Raw genomic sequence first — 20824 nt, 5'->3', positions numbered from 1 at the left:
TTAGTTTAGCATCACCATTGGTCATGCTGCAGCACCTGTCCAGGAGTCATTATGGAGCAGGAGCAGAAATTTATCTCCTTGCTCTTTATGGAGCCCAGAAGCAACAGTTCTTTACAACCTGTAACCTGATAATTTTTGTGCAAATCTCAGAGGTGGGGGACTATTCTCTTTCTGCTGCCTAGGTAAGACTGGAGACAGTCTTAAAGGAATAGTTTTAGAAGGGCTGGAGGGCTGTCAGTGTCTAGGAGGGCTCTCATTAAAAATAGGACTTTTGTAGTTAAGATGCATTATTGCAGCAGGAAAAATTAACAAAATGACCTAGAGAGATGATGGCTACGGGTAGCTGTCAGCCCTGGATATGGCAAATTCAGCTTTTTTGTTTGTTTGTTTCTTCTTTCACTGCTGGTGTAATTCGGAAGGATTCTGCTGTGATCTCTGTCTGTCTAGCATCTCAGATCTAAGAAAAGGGGATGAAAGTGATAGTAAAGGGCTTACTGTCATGAAAATGTATAGCTTGAGTAGCTTTCAAGTGATAAAATGGAATTAGGAGCATGTATAAGTACTGGAGCTGCTACAGTAATGTAATCTTGTGGTGCTTAAAGCTGAATTCAGGTTTTTGTTTTAGGTTTTCTGGATTTTTATTTTTTTTTTTAATACAAATGCATCCATCTGTCTGGATGGAAAAAGTCTGACTTTTTTCCTGCCTGACAGCTGAAAGAGTTTGCTCTTGTGTACATGAGAGGAATAGTTCAAAGTTGTAAATGGAATTAAAAATGTTAAGGAATATGGATGAGGATTGTTTTCTGTTTTATGACATTTATGGTTTACCAAAGTTTACAAGTTACTACAGAAGATGGCCTTGCTTCCCAAATTCGTGGCCGGTGGCTTGGTGGGCGATCTGTGTTTGAAGCTCCATTTAGCATGCAGAGAGAAGCTGTTGTTATACCAGCCAGTCAGTAGCTGTGGAGTTTACCACCAAGCCAGCTCTAGCCAAGGGACTGCTTTGCTGAATCTGGCCCTATGTTGTTTTAGGCTGCTGCTGGGAGTTTGCTCTTTTGAAGGGTAGGCACTTAATTGGCACAACACTTCAGCTTCTATTCTATTCTGTGAAATTCCTACTTCAGTAAATTACACGTCAAGCTAGCCAGACACGTGGCATATGTAGTCACAGAGTAGAGAACAGACTGTGTTCTGCACAGATGCTGGAGGTAAATCCTTATTCTAAGCTAGTATAAGCTGGGAACTAATTGTGTGGGACTTGCACTCTGCTTGCAGAACATGATGGATCTACTGTGGGATGATTGTTTTCATCTTCCTCAGATGATGTTTGTCATGCCAGATTTATCTTACATTCTCCACACACAAATTCACTGCTTTATTTTAAGGGAAAAAAGCGTCACAGACTCTAAGTAGCCCAAAAAATAAGAAGTGTAATAGTTATTTACTGAATAACATCCCTGCTGTTAGTAACATAGAGTGTTTCCTGTAGAATTTAATGACTTTCATTTTGGCTGGGATAATCCCTTTTTCCTATGTTGAATTCTCTAGTGAAAACTTCAGAGATAGTGGTTGACTCAACAGCACTGAATTTGAATATATAGGAAGCTGAATTTGAATATATAGGAAGAGGGTTGTTTGAGAGTGGGAAAAGGAAATCTCTTCCTTGGAAAGGAGACAGGACTTGGCAGAGCAAGAAGACTGGAGTGACGGTGTGGAAGGCTAATGAGCATTTCAGCTAAGCTGACAATCATAGAAGGTTGTATCTGATTAATGAAGCACAGAAGAACATAAAACTTCGAATGTGTTACCTGCTAGGAACTGTCTTGACTTTGGAGCTATTCTAAACAATTGTAATATGCCTGCATAGGTTTGTCTTTTATTTATTTATTTTAATTAGAAGTGACTGGGAAGCTACAGAAGGGTAGTGACTATAACCTAAACCTTGAGAACTGAGCAAGAGCTAATTGTATGGTGTAGGAGGGCGTGCTAAAGAATAGGACGCATGTCGCTCCTTAGAACTTGGAGGGAAATTCCTGTTACGCTGAATGGGCAACAAGACTTGTTAATCATAATTACAGTTATCCTTGTTTTTGTAAGTTGAAAAATCTTTCAAATTAAAATGACCAAAATTTTTATGTAAGTCATTGTAAAAGAATTGTCATAGGTGTTTTTGTTCTTGCTGATATACTTGCTGGCACGTAGAATTGATTGAAAGTCAAAAGACATTAGGTAACAAGCAACTCCGAAAAGTCAAACTTTTTCCTATCAGATATCAATGACTTCAAAGGTGTCAGCAAAAATGTAAAGCAAGTCAAAATCATTTCAGATTATCTTTTGTGGGAGCTAGAATTCTGAAGGCTGAAAAATTATCTGTGGTCCACATGGCAAAAAAGTGAGCTAGAAATTATATATCCCAAGTTGGATGTTGGCTGAAAGAGCTTGAAAGAGGTTTATTTGGGAGTATATGATACTTTAGTTGTACTTGTGATTGAAGTCCCTTACTTGTGAATGGGAGGATCTCTCATTTGAAAATCTATGAAGCTAAAAACTGGTTTTCTATCACAGCAGTGAAAGTGAATCTTGTCTGTAATGTTCAACTTTGCAAAAGAGTAAATTTACTTTAAGGCTAAATATGTGTCAGCCTACTTGTTTACAGTTAATGCTTTAATATAGCAAGAGCAATTTCTTCACCACGAGTTAGGTTTTGGGAAGTAGGTGGCTTGGTAATCTAAATCTTCATTAAATATGTACATGCGTTTGTTTTGAGCGTTAGACTGATCTAGGCTGCTTTTTCATTGTCCACGTCATAAGTGATTTTTACCAAAATGTCACCTTTTGCATTGCAGTAATGGGGCAATTATTCCACCTGCTCCAGTGTTGACATTCCCTGAATCTTTCTCTTGTCTGCTTTGCGAAAGTCAGCGCACTGGCACCGAACAGTCTGGTCAGTCTGCCAGTGTGGCTGGTGTACCTGGATTTCCTATTGAGCACCTGCACAAAGCATCCAATCTGAAGCATGCTGGAACTTGATTCAGATAAAAACAAATGTCCCAGTAGGCATGTTTCTGATCTCTGCAGTTCTCTACTGACTTCACTAGATATCGGGAGCAAAACTTCCTTAAGGATTTATTCAACTATTGGTTCAGTAGCGAAAGAAGGGTCTAGGCTAGTGCCTAGATGTGTACATCTCACCATTTTTCTTGAATTTGAAATAATTTGTTGCTCGCTGTTAGTGTGGCCACCATCAGCTTCTGACTGTGGGTATACAGTTCAATTAAAGCAACACAAAGCCAACGTGCCAGATGGAGTCAGTTTCCTACTGAAAACTTCCAAAACAGACAGAAAATGACAGTAAGTGCTTATGCTAAAGAAATATGTCAGTTTGTTGGTGAGACTCGGGCCATAACTTTAAAACCACATTATGTGTTCTGTGTTAGACCGCAGAGAAGTTTTACCTTCTTACTGGATAGCAGATTTTTTCAGTGTATTTCCTTATTTCCTCCCTGTTCCCTTCCTCCCTTTTTTTTTTGGTCAGAAAATTGATCATCTGCTCTTCACCTACTAGTGCTCCTCTTGCTGAGCCTGGTGCCATGTGTATCATTATGATGAACCATAAATTATTAAAAACAAAACAAAACAAAACAAACCCCCCCCACAATCCAAAACTAAAAAACCCATACCAAAACACCAAACCCATGCCAAAATTGCTTCTACTTCTCACACTCTTGGTTTTTAATTGTGACTTCTGGAGGTTCTGGGAAATCCATGTTTTCTGTCAGCAAATGGTACCTTTGGAACTTACTGTATCTTTACTTCAAACCCTCTATCCACTAGAATGGAGAATAGGATATGGAAACTAATGTCCTGGGAGTAACCGGTGATGGGGTGATATCTACAAACATGTCTTGGGACAGGCAGTAAGAGTTTAAAGCTAGAAAGAAGAACAGGGTGTGGGGCAGGGAATTCTGTGCAAAGAAGGCAAGAAAGATAAATACGGACTTTCACTTTGCTCAGTCTGTGTCAGAGATACTCTGGGAAGGATTACGTTGGATGAATGTTAAGTTTTGTTAGGGTAAATCAGTTTTCTTTTTTAAACCAAAAGTTGTTTTCCACACAAGTAAATTTAGCGATTTCAGCCTTTCTCTTAAGTTTGAAAAACATTCTACACACAGAATATTTCCCACTTCTCTCTAAATTTAGGGATCCTTGATACTGCATCTTGAGCCATATTTAAAAACTGGAAGTAAGTGTGTGTGGCGGGGGGGGGAGGCTGTGTAGAAGAGTAACTATTTTCAGATGTACAGAATGATCTAAGGGCTTAATTTCAAGAAAGAATGTTTAGTCATATATGTAATCCTGTTGGCAGTCCTTATATCAAAGAAAAAACAAACAAACAAAAAAGCTGCTTGTGTTACTAAGGTGCTTTTGGAGTATGCAGATAAAAGCAACATTATTCTCAAGAGGCATTACATACAGCCCAAACTCCTTGGCTTTCTGAAAATGTGATGGAGAGCCACACTCAAATACAGTTGACTCAGTGATTTCTGGGTAGATTTGGGAACCAGTGGGTTGTATGTGTTCAGATTAAGATAAAGTTCTTTGATCTGAATTTATTTTATTGGGCCTGGTTGAGTAGGGTGTGCATATATATAGCAGAGTGGAATGGGTTAATCCCCCAAAGCCTTTTTAAACTCTTGTAGTTTGACAGTGAAGTTCTGTTATGATAGAAAGGAAATGCCATGCTATTTGTTATTGGGATTTGTGTTCTGTTTTCAGGTTACTTCTTTTATTCATACAAATTTATTTTATCTTTTGTAGGAAAGAATTAATTCTCTCTGGCACTTTAAATCCACTTAAAGATTTGCATCTTGGAAAACTGGCGTTAACCAAGTTTCCAAAGAGTCCAGAAACATGGATTCATAGGTTTGTTTCCCTTGCCTTCTGTTGCCTCCCCAAACTTAAACATTTTTCCTAGGGTTTTTTTTCCTGTGCTTGGGTTTAAGGAGAGCCACAGATGAAGGAGGACATCTAGAAATATAGCAGATTCTTTGAGCCAGTCATTGTAAAATACCGTGCTTTGGCTTTTGAAGATACCTGCCTGTATTTTACACTTAGAACTTAAATCAAATGCACCTTTTTTGCTGCATTTTTTTTTTAATAAACTTTGGAGGTGGGATAAATTTTCCTAAAGGTTTGTCATGTCTTGCAGCACCTAAAATTCTCAGCCTGAGAATTCTGATTCCATCAATAGTAAGTATTTCAGCATTGTGGGTTTCTCCCTCTTTCCCTCCTCCAACTTACTACTATATTGCTTGTCTAGGCGTTTCAGAAAGACAGGAATCTGTAAAAGCTAATTTTTATAATCAAAGTTGGGTTCTTTTCCATTCCAATACCGGTCTTTTTGGTTTGGTGAATTTATTTTTATCATTTCTAACTTAAGCAATATTATTAAGTCACCACTACTAAATATTAAAATAACAGAGCACATTTTTGGAAAATATAACTCCAGAATTACTCAAATGCACAAAGCTAACCATCTCAGTCATGACTGAGTGTACATAATATGCCTGTAGCACAGCCAAGTGAAGTATAGAGCCATTGCTCATTGTTTTTTTTAAAAAAAAAAAAAGAAAAGGAAAAAATCTTGGGGAAAAAAATCTTTTTCATGATGTATTTTTCACAGGATAAATCCTTTTATAGACAGCTTTAAAGAGATTTGAACGTAACACATTAGAAAGCAGTTTGCAATGTTTTCATTTCACATGTCCAGCATTAGGACAACTGTAAAGTTGATACTCCATTAGGGGATTCATACTTTATCAAAAATATAAATAAAGCTTCAGTTGTACTGATAACGTATGAATTTTTGGAAGAGGGAGTTGTTGGTAAACTCTTCTTTGTGAATGCATGAGCTTAAAATTCTCAAAGTTAACCTAGAATGTAATACATTTAATATTCCTGGGCATTTTTTAACTTATAAGCATCTATTGATTTTCTGTTAATTTATTTCTTAGTAGCATTGATGCAGCAACAGCACTGATGAATTTCTGCAATGTTGGTTTTTAGTTTTGTTGTTCTTACCTGCTTTTCATCATCTCCATGCTACTGACTCACGCTGCTTGATGGCTTTGTTTGAAGCAAAAGGCATATGTAGAAATACTGGGAAAAAATCTTGCAGTTTGTCATGGCTTAGGCTTTCCTACATGGTAGCTGACACTAGAAAACTGTGATTTTTTTGCATGTAACTAGTGCTAAACCTGGTGTCACCATATCATTATGATGATCAGTATGTTTTTATGAAATTAGTCAGAATGGTAGGTTCTTAATATTTACTTACATCTTAGAAATAATAAAAAATTCTGTCTATAACTTCTATGCAATCTTAAATTAGGAGTATTTTAATAGTGTTATAATTTGTTGTTCTTTCTTATATTTGCCTAAAACAGAAAAATATATTTGAGGATGATTGTACAAATGTTTGGCTTGGATTTGGATGTGCTGACCGCGATTGATACATGTTAGAAAATAAGATGTGCAAAAATTTTCTTTCTGCATCAGCATAGTGATTAATCTTGTGTTTTCTGTTCCCCTATGATACCAAATTTCAGATGGAAGTACAAAAAAATAGAATGGGGCAATTATAAAATCCAGTAAAACATACCCAATTTTTTTTCTCTTACACATAGCAGATACACTCACTAAAGATATCAAAATACCTGTCATACATTTTGCCATATGGCTTTTTGCTATACATTTTGGGGGGCTTCAGACAGATCTTGTGCATATACGGTCAGTATATCTATTGATTGTGCAAATGTCACTGGATAATCCTGCAGTCATTTGCGGTAATTCTAGGAACTGCAATAGTAGTAGTAACATGCATACAGTGATAGGAGAAATTGGATTTCTTTTCTCCAAATTTATTGGAGAAGATGTTCTCTTAAAAACCTCAGAAATAATACCATGATATTCAACAGGTACCAAAAATATATTTTAAATCTTCTGAGCTTGTGCTTGTCTTTCTTTCCTCCCATGCAAAAAGTCTAGAAAGTAGCTCAGATCTCGCTTTATAATTTTTTTTCTTTTGTTGTAGCCACAGGGACTATAAAGTCTGTATTTTTTCACATGATCCTGTATATATAATTTATCTGAATTCTTTATTTTATAAAAAATCCTCATGTTAAGAAGCTGAAATAATTTTTGGATTAAAATAATTTGTCTTTTTATGGTTTTACTCAGAAGTCAATGCTAATGAAATAATATTTACCTTTTGTTAACGACTCTCTACTCGTTCAGCTTTCATGCCTAGACATTTTTAGAATTTCTCATTTCTTGCAAATCTGCTGATTGAAATGAAAAAATACTAGATGGTGATGTTCGGATCAAGGACATTTTTAAAAAGCAAAAATTAAGTCTTCAAAATTACTACATAAAATAAAGTTATGCAACAGTCAAAGAGCATGGTTTGTTTGGCTGCACATCTGTAGTTAAAACAAATGTTATATGGGAAGCCAGTGTATGAACACTGGCTTCAGTCCACTGCTTGTGATTTCTGTTGAGAAACAGTTTAAAAATTGTATTCTTATAAATTTTGTTTAATATTGTCTTCCAATAGTTTAAATCTTTTTTTAAAATAACTAAGAGAAAAAGACAGAGTGTAAACAAATACCAGTGCTTATCTCAGTCACCTCAAATCAAATATGTATAATTCAGCAATAAAAACATTTATTTTGGTTATACCTATAGCCCTTGAAACCTTAAGTCTTTTGCACTTTCTTTCTGCTGGTGATGTACAGATACTAATTTGGCTTGCTGTATGCAGTACTGATAAATATAAAAAATACTCAGAAAGCACAATTACATTTTTTTTTGTTGAATCACTTTTTTCTGTCTTATTTTGGTTACTTTATTTTAGTGCTATACAAGTCTCTGAAAGAGGAGCTCATTAGAAATCTCATGCAGACTCTTCTCGTATTTTTTTCATAAATTTGCTGTTTCCTTCTGTTTTCTTTTAATATGCTGTAAGTAACCATGACCACTTACAGTGGGTGAACAAACTAACGCAGCTAGAGTTAAATTATTTTGGAATGTGATCATAAAGTCATAGCTTTCAGTATGGGAAGAGTTTAGATGGTTATGTTTACTACTCTACTCATCATCTAGTTATGGTGTAGTTCAGATAATTGAAATACCAGAAAGGTTTGATTCATTTACATAAATGAAAAAACGTTTTTTTCTCTTAAAGTTGTTCTCTCACCATTAACATTGTACGTCATTTAACCAGACGATGGGTGCTGCAACAACTAATTCAGGAAAACTCCTTGCCCAGCCTTGTGACTAAAGGAAACTTGGGAGCAGCACCTCTGGAGAGAATTCACCGACTAGTGCAGGAGGAAATGAATGTCTGCTCTGAAGCTGCTGGGAGATATCCAAGCAACTACAATGCCTGGTCCCATCGCATCTGGGTTTTGCAGCATTTGGGAAAACTGACTGTCAAGGTATAATACAATAGTGAATAAAGTCTTAAATTTCCTTGTCTAAAAAAAAAAAGGAAAAAAAAAGTACTGTTTTGCCAAGCAGATCCTATGACATGGATGGAGTGTATCGTATTAAGTTAGCATAGGTAACTAAGAATGTTTTGAAAAAACAGGCAAGATATTGCAATGAGTATGTTTTGCATTTTTCTTGCCAGTGTAGGCAGGTTCTGCTGAGCAGAAAGAACAGATTTTTCTTGCACAAGTACGAAGTTCTATTTGTCTGTTGGTATTTAGTGTTCATGAACTTGTGGAAGGAGGATAGATGGGACTGTGTGAGCTGAAATAAAGAAGGGGCAACTGAAAATAATTCTTCTAGCACTAATCTTGAAATTCCTAATAGAGAAAAAGATAATGCATGACAGATATTATTTTGATAATGTAATGTGATGTCTTGTTTTGATACCCTTATTCAGCTTATCTGTGGTTTCAGAATACTGAAGGATTAAGTAAAGACAGCAGGAATTTCAGAGAAAGCATAGTAGTGCTTGTAACTAGTTTCTTCAGCTCCAATAGTATGTTTTGACAGCATTTAAACTGAGGGCTGATCAAGCTATTTCAGCTCCAGCAGGGACATCTTATGCAGTGGCGTGTACTTCAGATCACATGGCAGTATCTAAAACATCGAGGCCTGCAGCAAACTGAATTAGTTAATGTGACATGGTCTAAAATTATATAGGCAGTTTTGTAATACTGTGGTTTCTAAGCTGTTAGGTGAATTCCTTGTGCATATTAGGCTGATACAGTGACACATCACTCACACTTTTAACGGCGGCCACTGCATTTTGCCATCCTGTAAATGCGTAGGGGAGTGAGGGAGGAATTTAGTGGAGGTTGTTGAGTCAGTACAGCCGTGTTTTTTATGTCTTATGGGACAGCTACTGCTGGCAATGGATGTTGTTTTGCTGATGTTTCTTGTTAATTGTCACGCGAGAAACTTTGAAGATAGCTGTATCAGGTTGGTAGTAAATAGCAAGTATGTTCCAGACTCCATGAGGCAGACAGCCCAGAATTTGGACTCATCTGCCTAGCAAGTTTGTATGAAAAAGTGGTTACGGAAATCTCAGAAGAATTACAGGGTTGGAATAGATTGGAGGTGAGAAGTTAGGGTTAGACATCTATTTTAATAGGAAACAGGGACTTCCACATAAGTCTTTAACAGGTTTATTAAAAAGAAGGGGGAAAAAAATTAGCACTGTTAATTAAAACTCAAGTCACTTTATGCTTACTTAACAGTGGTTTGAAGATCAGGATAACACCCTGACTGTTTTTTGCACTTGCTATTCTTTACTAATTTAAATAAACAGAAACAATTGCATTGTGATAGAAATAACTCTTCTCAGAGCTGGAATTATTCTGGTGGGTTTATTCATTGGTAGTTGTCAATGCTTTGTGTGACAGGTCACAAGCATGCCTGTGAAGGAAGTGTTTTAAATTTGTTCAGTCACTCCTAAGTCCGTTTGCCTTGCCCACCATCCCCATTCCCCTACTGGTATTTTTAGGCTGATTACTGAGGAAGTGATAGTTTTCTCTAGTTTTGTCCAACTGGCTTCTGTTACCTCTGGCAAAATTTCACTGGTGTTGCTGTTCCTCGAGCAGTGTGTTTAACCCATTGGGAAATCTCCATGTTGACTCTAGGTTTTTTTCATGACGCCACCAATGTGTCTCTTCAGATGGCCTAGCAGAAAGTGTTTGGGATGCAGGAAAATTAGGAAAAAGTGTGGAACACAAAGATATTGAGAATCTTGAGATAAAATTTGTGTCTAGGTAACTTTAAAAGGCAGAATTAGAAAGTGATTATTTGCAAGATGTAATGTGAGGAAAAAAGCAAATACGAAGGAAGACAGGGAAAAAGCAGACATTACAGATTTTCACAAAAATACACAGGTTGTTTTCTTGCTTGATGTCTCATTTTGTATCTTCAGCCATTTGCGTGTTTGAATACCTGAAAATAATGGTAAACTTCACTGATCTGTAAGACTGAAACTCTGCTGAAAAAATTAGCAGATAAAACAGTCACTGTGATTCTACAGCCATTTAGTTCTTGCAGGGTTGCCTCAAATTAGAGTACCCTGTATTATTTAGGGGCACATTATACAAACTTTGCCTGTAGTTTGAGGTAGTTTTTATTATGGTGTACAAGGAAACAAAGGCCCAGAAACATAATGTATATGTTGTATTATCATTGAGATAAGACTTCTCAAAACAGGTTTGTCATATATGAAACTGTTGGCCTGTTTTGGAGGATTTGAGAGGGTAGGTTGTTTGGTAATCCTAATGCTTCTGCAGACTGAATCTCAGTTCAAACTCTGGGAAAAAGTTATAAAATACTGGAGGAGAAAGTTTTGGCCCTGTAGGAAGATATTCTCACAGAATATAGATGTTTCTTCTTTGTTACACTGGAAAGTAAACAACATTATCTTGTTTGAATATAGAAATCTCAGTTTGTTTTTCCTGCAGAATTTGAACCACATTAGCAAGTTTACATAGTGTTTGAATAGTGTTCATTAATATCAATTAAGGATTTGTCAAGAATAGATTGTTCCAAACCAATTTAAATCTTTCTAGTATTGGAGTACTTGCCTTGGAAAAGGATGAGAAAGCTTGACTTCAGCCTTCTCATGTGACAGTACAGTTAGCTAATCGGGGAAAAACAGGGGCTCCAGACACCTACTAATAGGTGGGTGCACCATTAGTTGGAGAACCAGAGTAAGCGAGTAATATCGGTATAGTCTGTTAAAATTCATACACACTATGATGCTTCAGAGAAGTCGTGCAGGTACAAAAATAGGATGCAGTTCAGCAAGGATGGACAAACTTTTTTGTTTTCTTTAGATAGGAATATTCACCTTCATAATTACAGGATGGAGAGTGACTGATCAGGCCCTACAATAAAAAAAACAAGCAAAGAAACAAGTGGTGGGGTGATTGTCATGAGGCAACACCTCTCTTGCATGATGCCCATAAGACAGAAGTATGTTCATAAGGCACAAAGCAATGTTTCCTGTAGACATCCCCAGTAAGGCCTTGGCTTTTTCTCACATGACTGGACCTCCAAAGGTACCTGTCTTTTGTGTGAGTGGACATTGCCATATTTCTCTGGTTATCCTTAAAAGTTTTTTCCCCAGATACAGTTCCGTCTCATTTCCTCAGTGTCCCAGGCCAGGGAGGAAGTTTTGGGCTGCAGTTTGTGGTGGGTAGGCACTTTAAAAAAGCAAGCACAGGGTCAGGGAGGGTGTAAGAGGGAGTGCAGACCCAGAGGTTGAGGCAAAGGTCAACCAGTGCATATGTCCTGTTCTGGAGCAGGATGTCAGTTCCATGATACTCAGCTCACCACCAAAGGTAGAAGAGGGTCCTTTGTGAGAGGTTGTCAAGAGTGGGAAGGAAGGCGTTTTCACATCGTTTCCTCTTTGCTTCACAGAAGAATGGCAAAGGGCTTGTGCTGTTTGGTGTGGAAATGGAGAAAACTGGCTTGGTAAGAAAAAATCTCTTTTGGAATTCAGACGTTAGCTGGCTTTCTGGTTTACCTCCAGTTGTTTGAAGCATCTTCCATTGTTAGTCCAACGTTCCTAGAGGAGAGGCTTTGTTTTTTGTAGATCTCAAGAGGTTTAATGGCAATCTTCTGTCTTGCTTTTCTAAAAGAGGTTTTCTAGTTCAGGTAAGGAGTGATGCTGGGAATCATTCTGGTTTGGTTTTTGCAGGGAGTTAAAATGCATAATTACAATGTTCCTCTGTAGCTTTGTAGCTTATAAACACGTCAGGTAAATGAATCGGGTTGTTTTGAGATCTAAGTTGGACATAACGTGTATAGTAGTATTAGTTCTAGCTGAATAAAGACTGGTGTGATTTTTCTGATGTTGCCCTTGAGCCTTATGTTGTTTTTAATAGGCTTTTAAATTTTAACGTTCAGAAGTTTAAAATAGTAAGCTCAGTTCTGCTGAGAAGAGAGAAGCTGATCTTGTAGTTTAAAGTGCAGAACTGGAGATGGAGAGTTTTAGCCCCCTTAAGAATCTCGTGTGTGGGCTGTTATTTAATAGTGCCCTTCAATTTGCTGATCTCTAAAAGGAAGACAGTGCTGGTATCTCTTATCAAGACCTAAAGAAGCGTGTTGAGTATCTCGGGTAGAAGGTGCTATTTACATCGTTTGTATTTGCTCTAATATCTTTTAGAACAGACGCACAACAAAAAAGGTGTAACTAGCCTTGTGCATTTCTGTGGTTTTCTTTGTGGGAGGCTGTGCCTCTTGTGCTGCAGGATTAAAAAGAAACACTTGTGCCTATGAAAGTTGCTTTGCATCAGCCGTCCTATTAAGTGACATAGGTAGCTTAGAAAAAGAGATTAAAAGCAAGAATATACCAGTAAGGTTATATCCAAAGTCTTCAGAAGTAAACAAAAAATGTAGTTTTGATCTCCTCTGGAGTTTGAAGTCTCCAAAGAGGAGCAATGTGAGGAAAGAGGTTAAAGCCTTTAAAGAAATACAGCTATTAGTTCTAATAGAGAAAGTAAAGTAAAAGAAGCTTTGCCCAGTAGCCAAACTCACCCGTCTTCCTAGAAATAAATTCTGAAAGTTTAATAGCATTCAGAATTAAGAGAAAATTTGTAGGTGCCAGCAGTGTTACAAATACAGCTGCAGTCACTGATGTAAGTATGTAGCACAGTTATTGTGAAAGATTTTCTGGGAGTTCACCATTTACCAACTCAAGCAACTTAATTATGGACAAATAGTTTTGTATTCCACAGGCTGTAGGACTTGGAATATAATTTAGTGGTTGACATTCTTTCCTGGAAAATGAAAGTGTAAATTGCTTTAAATCCTTTTTTTTTTTATAAGCAACTCACCCACCCTCTGACACCCATAATGCACTAGGCAAAAATTAAAATACTTCTAACTAATATCCATGTAGTTTAGTGTACTCTCTACCTCTGCCTCCTCTAAATAGTCTTTATTCCTAATCATTTTGAGATTCTTAAACCACTGCTTATTTCTCATCATAAGTGGTTTGGGTTTTTTTCCCCCCTCACCCTGCGGGAAGGTTTCTGAGACACCCACCTTTTCAGATTTTGGAAGAAGTGTAATTTCTTTTGTGCATGGATGCCAAGATACTTGTCAGCACACAGTGGAAATGCTCAGTGATTAGTTCATTTTTCTGTGTGTGTTCTTAAACCATTACCTCAGTGGCTGAAATCCCCAGAGGAGAGGTTACCTTAATACAGAAACTGTGGTGGTAAATTTCTCCTTTATACTGATTGATAACTGTTCCTGCTTTTTGTTTCAGGTTCTCCTTGACGAACTTTCATCCACTAAATATTGGGTATCCATGCATGTCTCAGACCATAGTGGATTTCATTACCGCCAGTTCTTACTCAAGTCCTTGATAGGCAGAACTGTGACTGACAATAATGTACTGGTACAAAATCAAATGGTAAATGAGCAAAACCCTAGCCTTCAAAAGGAGGAGGAGAGTGCAGGGGCAGAAGCTGCCTGTGTGGAGGAGCAGAACGTGGATCTCCCGTGCCGTTTAGAGGAGGAGTTGGAGCTCTGCACTGAACTGATTGATTCTTACCCAGGGCATGAAACCTTGTGGTGTCATAGGTAAGAGGACTTGATCAAAAGAGTGTCCTTCTGATTTGTGGATTGTTCTTTGCCTGATGTTTCCAGATAAATTGTTATTCTGATTTTAAAAGGTACCACTCAGTAAAAGATTTCTAAGCTACCATGTCTTAAGCCTTTGAAAAGCATTCAAGAGCATAATCAGAGCTGTGATGGAAAATTTGATTGGGCTTAAGTATCTTGTTGATGTAAGCTCCATTTGGGCCTATAGTTTGTGTAAGATAATCAGCCTCCTCACACTTAAAATTTTTAAAGGGCAAAAGGTGAGCAAAAGATAGGCAGAAGATGGGTCAGCTGCAGAAAACCTGTGCTTTGCCAGCTGGGTGTATGTGCCTGACTAGATAACAGCAGATTTGCCAAAGTGACACCGAGATCTTTTTTGTAGAGTGTGAGCAGCGAGAGCAGATTTTGGGTCTGTTTGTGGGGGAATCTGGTGGGATGGCAAAAGAACTGAAGCAGTTCAGCAGCAACAGCCCATTATTTTCAATGCATGACTTTTTTTTTTCCCTTCCTTTTCTTTTTTTTTCTTCCTTCCTTTTCCTTTGAAGAAGGCGTGTGTTCTACCTTCAGCACCACCTAAGCAACAAAATTCCTCTTCTGAGTGCAGTGGTATCATCTGTGGATAGCAGTGATGAAACTCTGAATAATTCCCACAACAGTCCTGCGACAAGTCACATGGCACAAGCTATGGATGTTGACGGTTTGAATGAATCCAGCAGCAAACAAGGTTATACCCAAGAAACGAAACGGCTGAAGCGTGCTCCAATGCAGGACTCTCTTGGTCCAGAAATGGAGTACCGGTTCATTGACAAAGTATTATCAACTTGTAGGGATGCGGACCAAGCCAGGTTTGCTACTGCTTATAGGAAATGGCTAGTTACTTTTTTAGGTCAGTGAAGGAAGAGTTTAAAGCCTTCAGGGTTCTTCTTTTAGTGCAATATTCTCTTTTCAGACACAAATGCATGTTTTAGTTGCAAGTGTTATCTAACCATGTGTTTCTCACTCTTTTAATGGTCAGTCCTAAAGTTCATATTCAGAGTAGAAGTCTGTCACTTTATTTATTGAAGAATTGGCGTACCTTTTTATTAAGCAAATGCAGTTTGTTCTTTAACCTTTTTAAGAAATCACTCTGTGTCAGCTTCCTACCATGCCATTTTCTTATTTTTTAACTTCTGCATTAAGGTGGACTCTGAATCATTTGACTTTTTAAAAAAAAAAAAAAAAAGTGTCTGGAAAAAGAATAGGAGGATCTGTCGGTATCAGCTAAACCTGTTTCCAGGTCATTCCTCTTTACTATAGTGGAATCTTGCTAATACTTTATTGGATTCAGACTACATTTGGTGAGTGCTATTACTTTTGTATTAGCAACCTTTGGTAGAACACCAGACTGCAGTCTTGTGACTTCTTTCTCAAGGCTCCAGTAACATATTGGAGCCCTGCCTTTTAGTATTGTAACTGGGTTTTTGTTTGCTTATTAGTTGTCACATGAGTTTGATAAGAAAGTCTATGAAGTTGAAATCCTGAAAAGCAGGTACAGGAAAATGTGACAGAAAATAGTTCAAACACACATGTTCACACTCACAGTCAGAGCTGTATTTGGAAATACTTTTCTTAGAACAGACTACCTTCATTTCCTGCTTGGTATTTATTTATTTATTTTATCTCAAACAATCCAGAATTAATGACACTTGATACACATTTCTGAATGTATTATGTACACTACAGAATCTCAGCCTGCTAAATCACACATTGGTAACTTGTACTTAACTAAGACCATGCAATTCCAATAGACGATGGAGTAAAAAGTAATTCTTCTGACTGGTCACTGAGACTATACATTTTAAAAAATTCAGCAGGAGGGAGCTATCTTTTCACTTTTGTTCTTTTGCAGAGCTTCAGTCTTTGGGGTTTTTTCTTTTGACTCTTCCTTAAGAGCACTTCTCCAACCATACATCTCTGTTTACATAACTGTAAATTTTAAGGGAATTTGAAACACATTTCTATTCCAGTGAAATTAAACATTGAATGGTTTGGTTTGTCATTTCCTTAGAACTTGTCTATATAAGGGGTTTTTTTACACTAATGGAATTGTGCTGGTCCAAAGACCCAGGGGAGAAACATTGTACAACTGTAGAATTTTGTACAATGTATAATTGCCTCTATTCCAAACAGACTATTCACTGAGGGGATTAGATTTTCAAGCTAGAGTCTTCGCCAAAATTGCTGATATTTCTCCTGCCCAAAGTGCCTCCTGACTGTGATAAGTTTCAAGCTGCTGTTTCTGTTGGGCAGAGAGAGCAACAATGAGGGAGAAAAAAAACAAGTAGCCTGCTCAAAAGGTATCATTTGGAAAGAAAAAGGGCACTCAAAACATGTGGAATTCCAACAGTTCTAAATAATTTGAGGGATGGGGGTTACTCTTGCATTTCAAAATGAAAATAGACCACCTCTAGTCTTAGAGAGTATGTTCGTAACTCATTTCAGGCACAGAGTAGCTAGCAGAGACACTTCTAAATGGACACTCTTCTGTTTACAGTACCTAGATAAGACTGACCTAGGCTTGAGCATTTCCAGGCAAAGCTTTGTCCCAGTGGGCATCCACAGCTGCCTTTATATAGCTAGGGATGTATTACATGTCCGTTTGTTTTGAGATGCTCTGGGATGCCGTTTTGGTTGATGGTTTTAGTTGCAGAAGAAGGTAATTGATGTGTGAGGGGAGCATGGGAATGGCTTGAGAGGATAATTTCATCCTAAGATGTTGTCTCTAATGAACACTGACAAATGGGTGGGTTCAGGTACAAAACGGAGTCTGAACTTAAGAAGTTAACTTGAGTAGAACTTTTACCCATCCCAGAGGACCTGATGTTTTCTGGGTATGAAAGATACATTAAAGCATGTGTAGTAGCCTGGGTCAGCTTGATTACAATATCCCATTAATGACTAGTATGAACCCAGAAAGTGTGATGTATTAAGGAACCTGGAAAGTGGCAATGTATTAAGGATCACGTTCTTGGTCCTAGATTACTTAAACAGTTAGTAACGTAGTTGTGTGTTCTGTTTAACTTGGAACAAATTACCTGTTCATGAGAGAAATATTAGTGCCAGGAGCAGACTGAGAAGTGAGAGCATGATAAGAAATATTTCTTGAACTGTGGAAGGAAAGAGATGCTCTCTTCTTGCACTGGAATGACTGAGGTTTTTAGAAGAAAAGATTTATATTAGAATCTGACTTGAAACGCATGATATATTTTTTTCCAGACTATAATCTGGAGTCTTTGTTGGCTTTCTTAGAGCTATATCGTGGAACTATTATGCTGTTGAATTTGACAATCTTTCCATCATAAACACTTAAGATCAAACAGCTGCCCTCATATACATGCGTGCAGATCCTATTCATGTCAGCACGAGTTATGCATGCTTGTAGGAAAACAAGATTTGGTTCTATGTAACTGAACAGAGTTGCATTTTATTTTCATACTTGGAAAATGTTCTGAGAGCTCTGATTAGAGATGGTGCTGATATTTTTATTACTTTTACAAAACACTGTGGGTGTGGATTTTTAAAGCCTACACGTAATGGAAATACTCGCCCCCCCCCCCTTTTTTTTTTACTCCAGTGAGAATAATTACATTTAGAAATGTTTGCAGACTAGACTCTGCCACACAGAAAAGTAAAAAATAAAAGTGAAATTGAAACAAGTCGTATCTTCCCCTTTGAAAGAAATGCAAACAATAAGCTGTCAAAATCAAGCTTTAATTTTTTCATGGTAACAATATAAATTGTACGAAAGAAGAAAATATATAACTAAATTACTTCAAACTGTCAATGTCCTGAAGCCTCTTACATGAAATGGTTGAAGAGGTACTTCCAAGAAATTGCATTAAGCTCACAACTGTGTGGTGTTCTGAAACTATGATCTTTGGAACATACCTGTCTAACCATTCAGTATTACTGCAGAGTCCCATTTGGGCACCGCTTGGAAAAAAAAAAGTGGCTTCAGGCCATTGGTAGTTAACATGCATAAAGGTTATCGAGTACAGCTACTTCACGTAATGTATTTCAGTCGTTTTGTGTTTCAGAGGTCAGAAAATTATGATGTAGTCAGTGAACATTTTTTCAGAGAAAATGTCGAACAGAAGCTGCAGAATACAAGGCTCTCACTCTCTGAAGTTTCTTCAAATGTAAAATCAAACTTTGTATGTCTGTAAACGTCTTCATATAAAGTTCAGCATCTTTACTGATTTATCTTCTGCTGTAGCGTGTCATTTGAATCGATGCAAATTCTTTTTGTTCACTGGATTAGTCTTTGTAGAAATTTCTTTGTGCTAGAAACAAAGGGGTTTGAGGAACAAATGTTATTTGAAACTACAGAAATTAGAATAGAAGGAATCATTTTTAAGGGGTTGAATTCTCTGCTGCTAAATACATTAACCGTTATTTCATTGGCATTTGGTTTATCTTGTGTGTTACAGTCAACGGAGCAACACATGCAGCATTAAAATGGCTACAATAACAAGCGTATAAACTTACTATTGGAACACATTGCTGTTGCTGCTCTGATTACTATTTCTTAATCTACTCATGCCTGCATATTAGTGTTTTGTTGACTTCTTGCATATTCTTTATACAATCAAATCCTTGTGTCATTTAAATAGGGGGAAAAGTAAATTGTTGGTTTATACTGTTTGATTAATTACCTTATGTAGAACTTACTTTAAGACAAATAAGCAAAGTGATAATATAGTGAGAAAGCTTAGATTCTGTCTTATAATCAAAATTTCTGGCATTTCCAGTTTTATGTTAGTGCTGCTTAATTAGAATGTGTAGCTAGTCTTTATGGACAGGAGTGAGTTTTTTCCTAAGTAGATAATTAATGATTTTTTGAAACAGTACTGTATAATACTGATGAGCAGAAACGAAGGGTTTTGGAAAGGCTTGTCTGCATAGCCAGACTCAACAAGCATAATTTTTCACAATAACATGTAATACAATGAACAAAATGTGACTACCAGAGAATAATTTAAGTGGTGAGTCTTCAGAGACTCAGTGATTGAATTTTTGGACAAGGTTGTTTGCTTAATGTTGTTTTGCCTTCTGTGAGGGAAGAATGTTCCTTAGTCTTTTTAATTTAGTAGGAAGTGAAGCATTGCACTTACATTGTGGGGAAAAAACCTGCAACTCCTGAACTGTATCTTCCAAAGCAATTTTGGAAACAGAAGCAGTGAAGTGAAATGTAGATGTGACTTTTAAATGCATGTTTGTCTTGTACTCATTTGGTGATGAGAGGTCTTTACAGTTAGATCTTACTGTTTTATTAATATCAGATATAAAAAAAAGAGGGTAACTCACGTATTCTCAATTGCACTTAACATTCAAGCTAGTTTCAAAGGAAGTTCAGTGTCCCTGTCTAAGGTAGTTTTCCTTCTTTTTTTCCCATGTGCTCAGAGGCGTGTTTCCTTCCCAACCTCTTCTCTGTTCTTCCAACCAGCAAAAAAGAATGTAGCAAAGCATTGGTGAGGTGGCCTCATTTCGTGTTTAAATAACTCTGACTACCTCCCAAAAAGTGCTCTGATTGATGTCCTTAAGAGGAGTTCATCAGGCTCAGTTTTTTTGGAACCTCATGCTAGGCCTACATCCTCTTCCAGAGGTAAAAAGCAAGAGCTTTATCTATGAAGCCATCTAGTTTCCCCAGGAGAGTTTAAAGGAGAAAAGAAGAAAAAAAATCTTGTAGTTAAAGTTGGGAAAACTAGAATTAGCATAAACTTTCATTAGTCTTTTCCTCTGACGAAGCAATGTATTGCTGAAAAATGGAGGAAATATGTGCTTCCAAGAAATTCCTTTGTAAACAGTTTATGCTTTTGAATTGTAGACCTGACACTTTCTAGTGGCTTTTACTTAGTGTGTAATGTTACTTCTCAGGGCATAGTCTGTTGTAGTGAATTAGGGTACATTTTTACAGTTTATAATTACTGATTTAAAAAAGAAAACATAAATGCTAAATATGTAATAACTGGCTTTTAAATTTTTTTATCTGACATAGTGTTTTATATCTACCCACAAGCTAATACCTAATACTATACCTAATGATTCACACTAGACCTTACCATCTCATCTGCACCATATTGTTATTCTGTATCTTAAATTGATGTTGCAGTCTTGCAGGAAGCTCTTGATAGTTGCTGGGTTTCTTCTTCGAGTTCCCTAGTACTATTCAGTAGGATATTCAGTATCTCACAAAGACGTGTGTTGTAATGATGAGGAAGCTTTTTTCAGTATCTGTGTTGGTGCACTATGTATCTTAGATTTCGTTGTTTAAAAAACTTTTATTAGGGTCTGAATACTAAAATTGCAAAAGCTTTTAGTTGCTGATAGCTGGCAGACGCTTATGTACAATACAACTATTCTGAAGAGCAGAACTCTTAACTGAACTCTAGTTGATTAAGCATCTTTAGCTGCCCCATCTGGAACCTGCTGTCAATCCTACTGTAGAGATGGAGGTGGGGAGAAGCCATAGCAAGGTGCATATTTTCTTCATGGGACACTTTCTGAACTATGGTGAAACAAAGAGCTTTTCTTGGATGAGGTATTCTGGTACGTTCATGGTGAATAAAGTTAATGAAATTGGTACGTCATTAATACAGTAAGATTTCCTGAATGGCTGCATAGAATGAGTAGATAA

The 20824-nt window shown here is 37.1% G+C and overlaps 1 protein-coding gene across 5 annotated transcripts in view; it reads left to right on the top strand.

Annotated features, from left to right (window-relative positions):
* The window catches only part of PTAR1 (protein prenyltransferase alpha subunit repeat containing 1), a 36411-nt gene extending 16563 nt beyond the window's left edge, over window positions 1-19848 (top strand). Inside the window, exons 4-8 of one of the 5 annotated variants that reach the window (XM_075137212.1) lie at window positions 4819-4923; window positions 8285-8498; window positions 11956-12009; window positions 13811-14127; window positions 14697-19848. In XM_075137212.1, the coding sequence (XP_074993313.1) occupies window positions 4819-4923; window positions 8285-8498; window positions 11956-12009; window positions 13811-14127; window positions 14697-15042 (1036 nt within the window). In that variant the 3' untranslated portion in view covers window positions 15043-19848. Of the gene's footprint in view, window positions 1-4818; window positions 4924-8284; window positions 8499-11955; window positions 12010-13810; window positions 14128-14693 lie in introns of all 5 variants that reach the window. The other 4 variants (XM_075137211.1, XM_075137215.1, XM_075137214.1 and 1 more) reach the window with 4 other exon arrangements.
* Window positions 19849-20824: the final 976 nt, after the last annotated feature.

The sequence above is a fragment of the Calonectris borealis genome, chromosome Z (genome assembly GCF_964195595.1).
Source record: "Calonectris borealis chromosome Z, bCalBor7.hap1.2, whole genome shotgun sequence".
Lineage (NCBI taxonomy): Eukaryota > Metazoa > Chordata > Aves > Procellariiformes > Procellariidae > Calonectris > Calonectris borealis.
The sequence above is the reverse complement of the archived record's forward strand: the minus strand, read 5'-3'. Positions and strand labels throughout refer to the sequence as shown.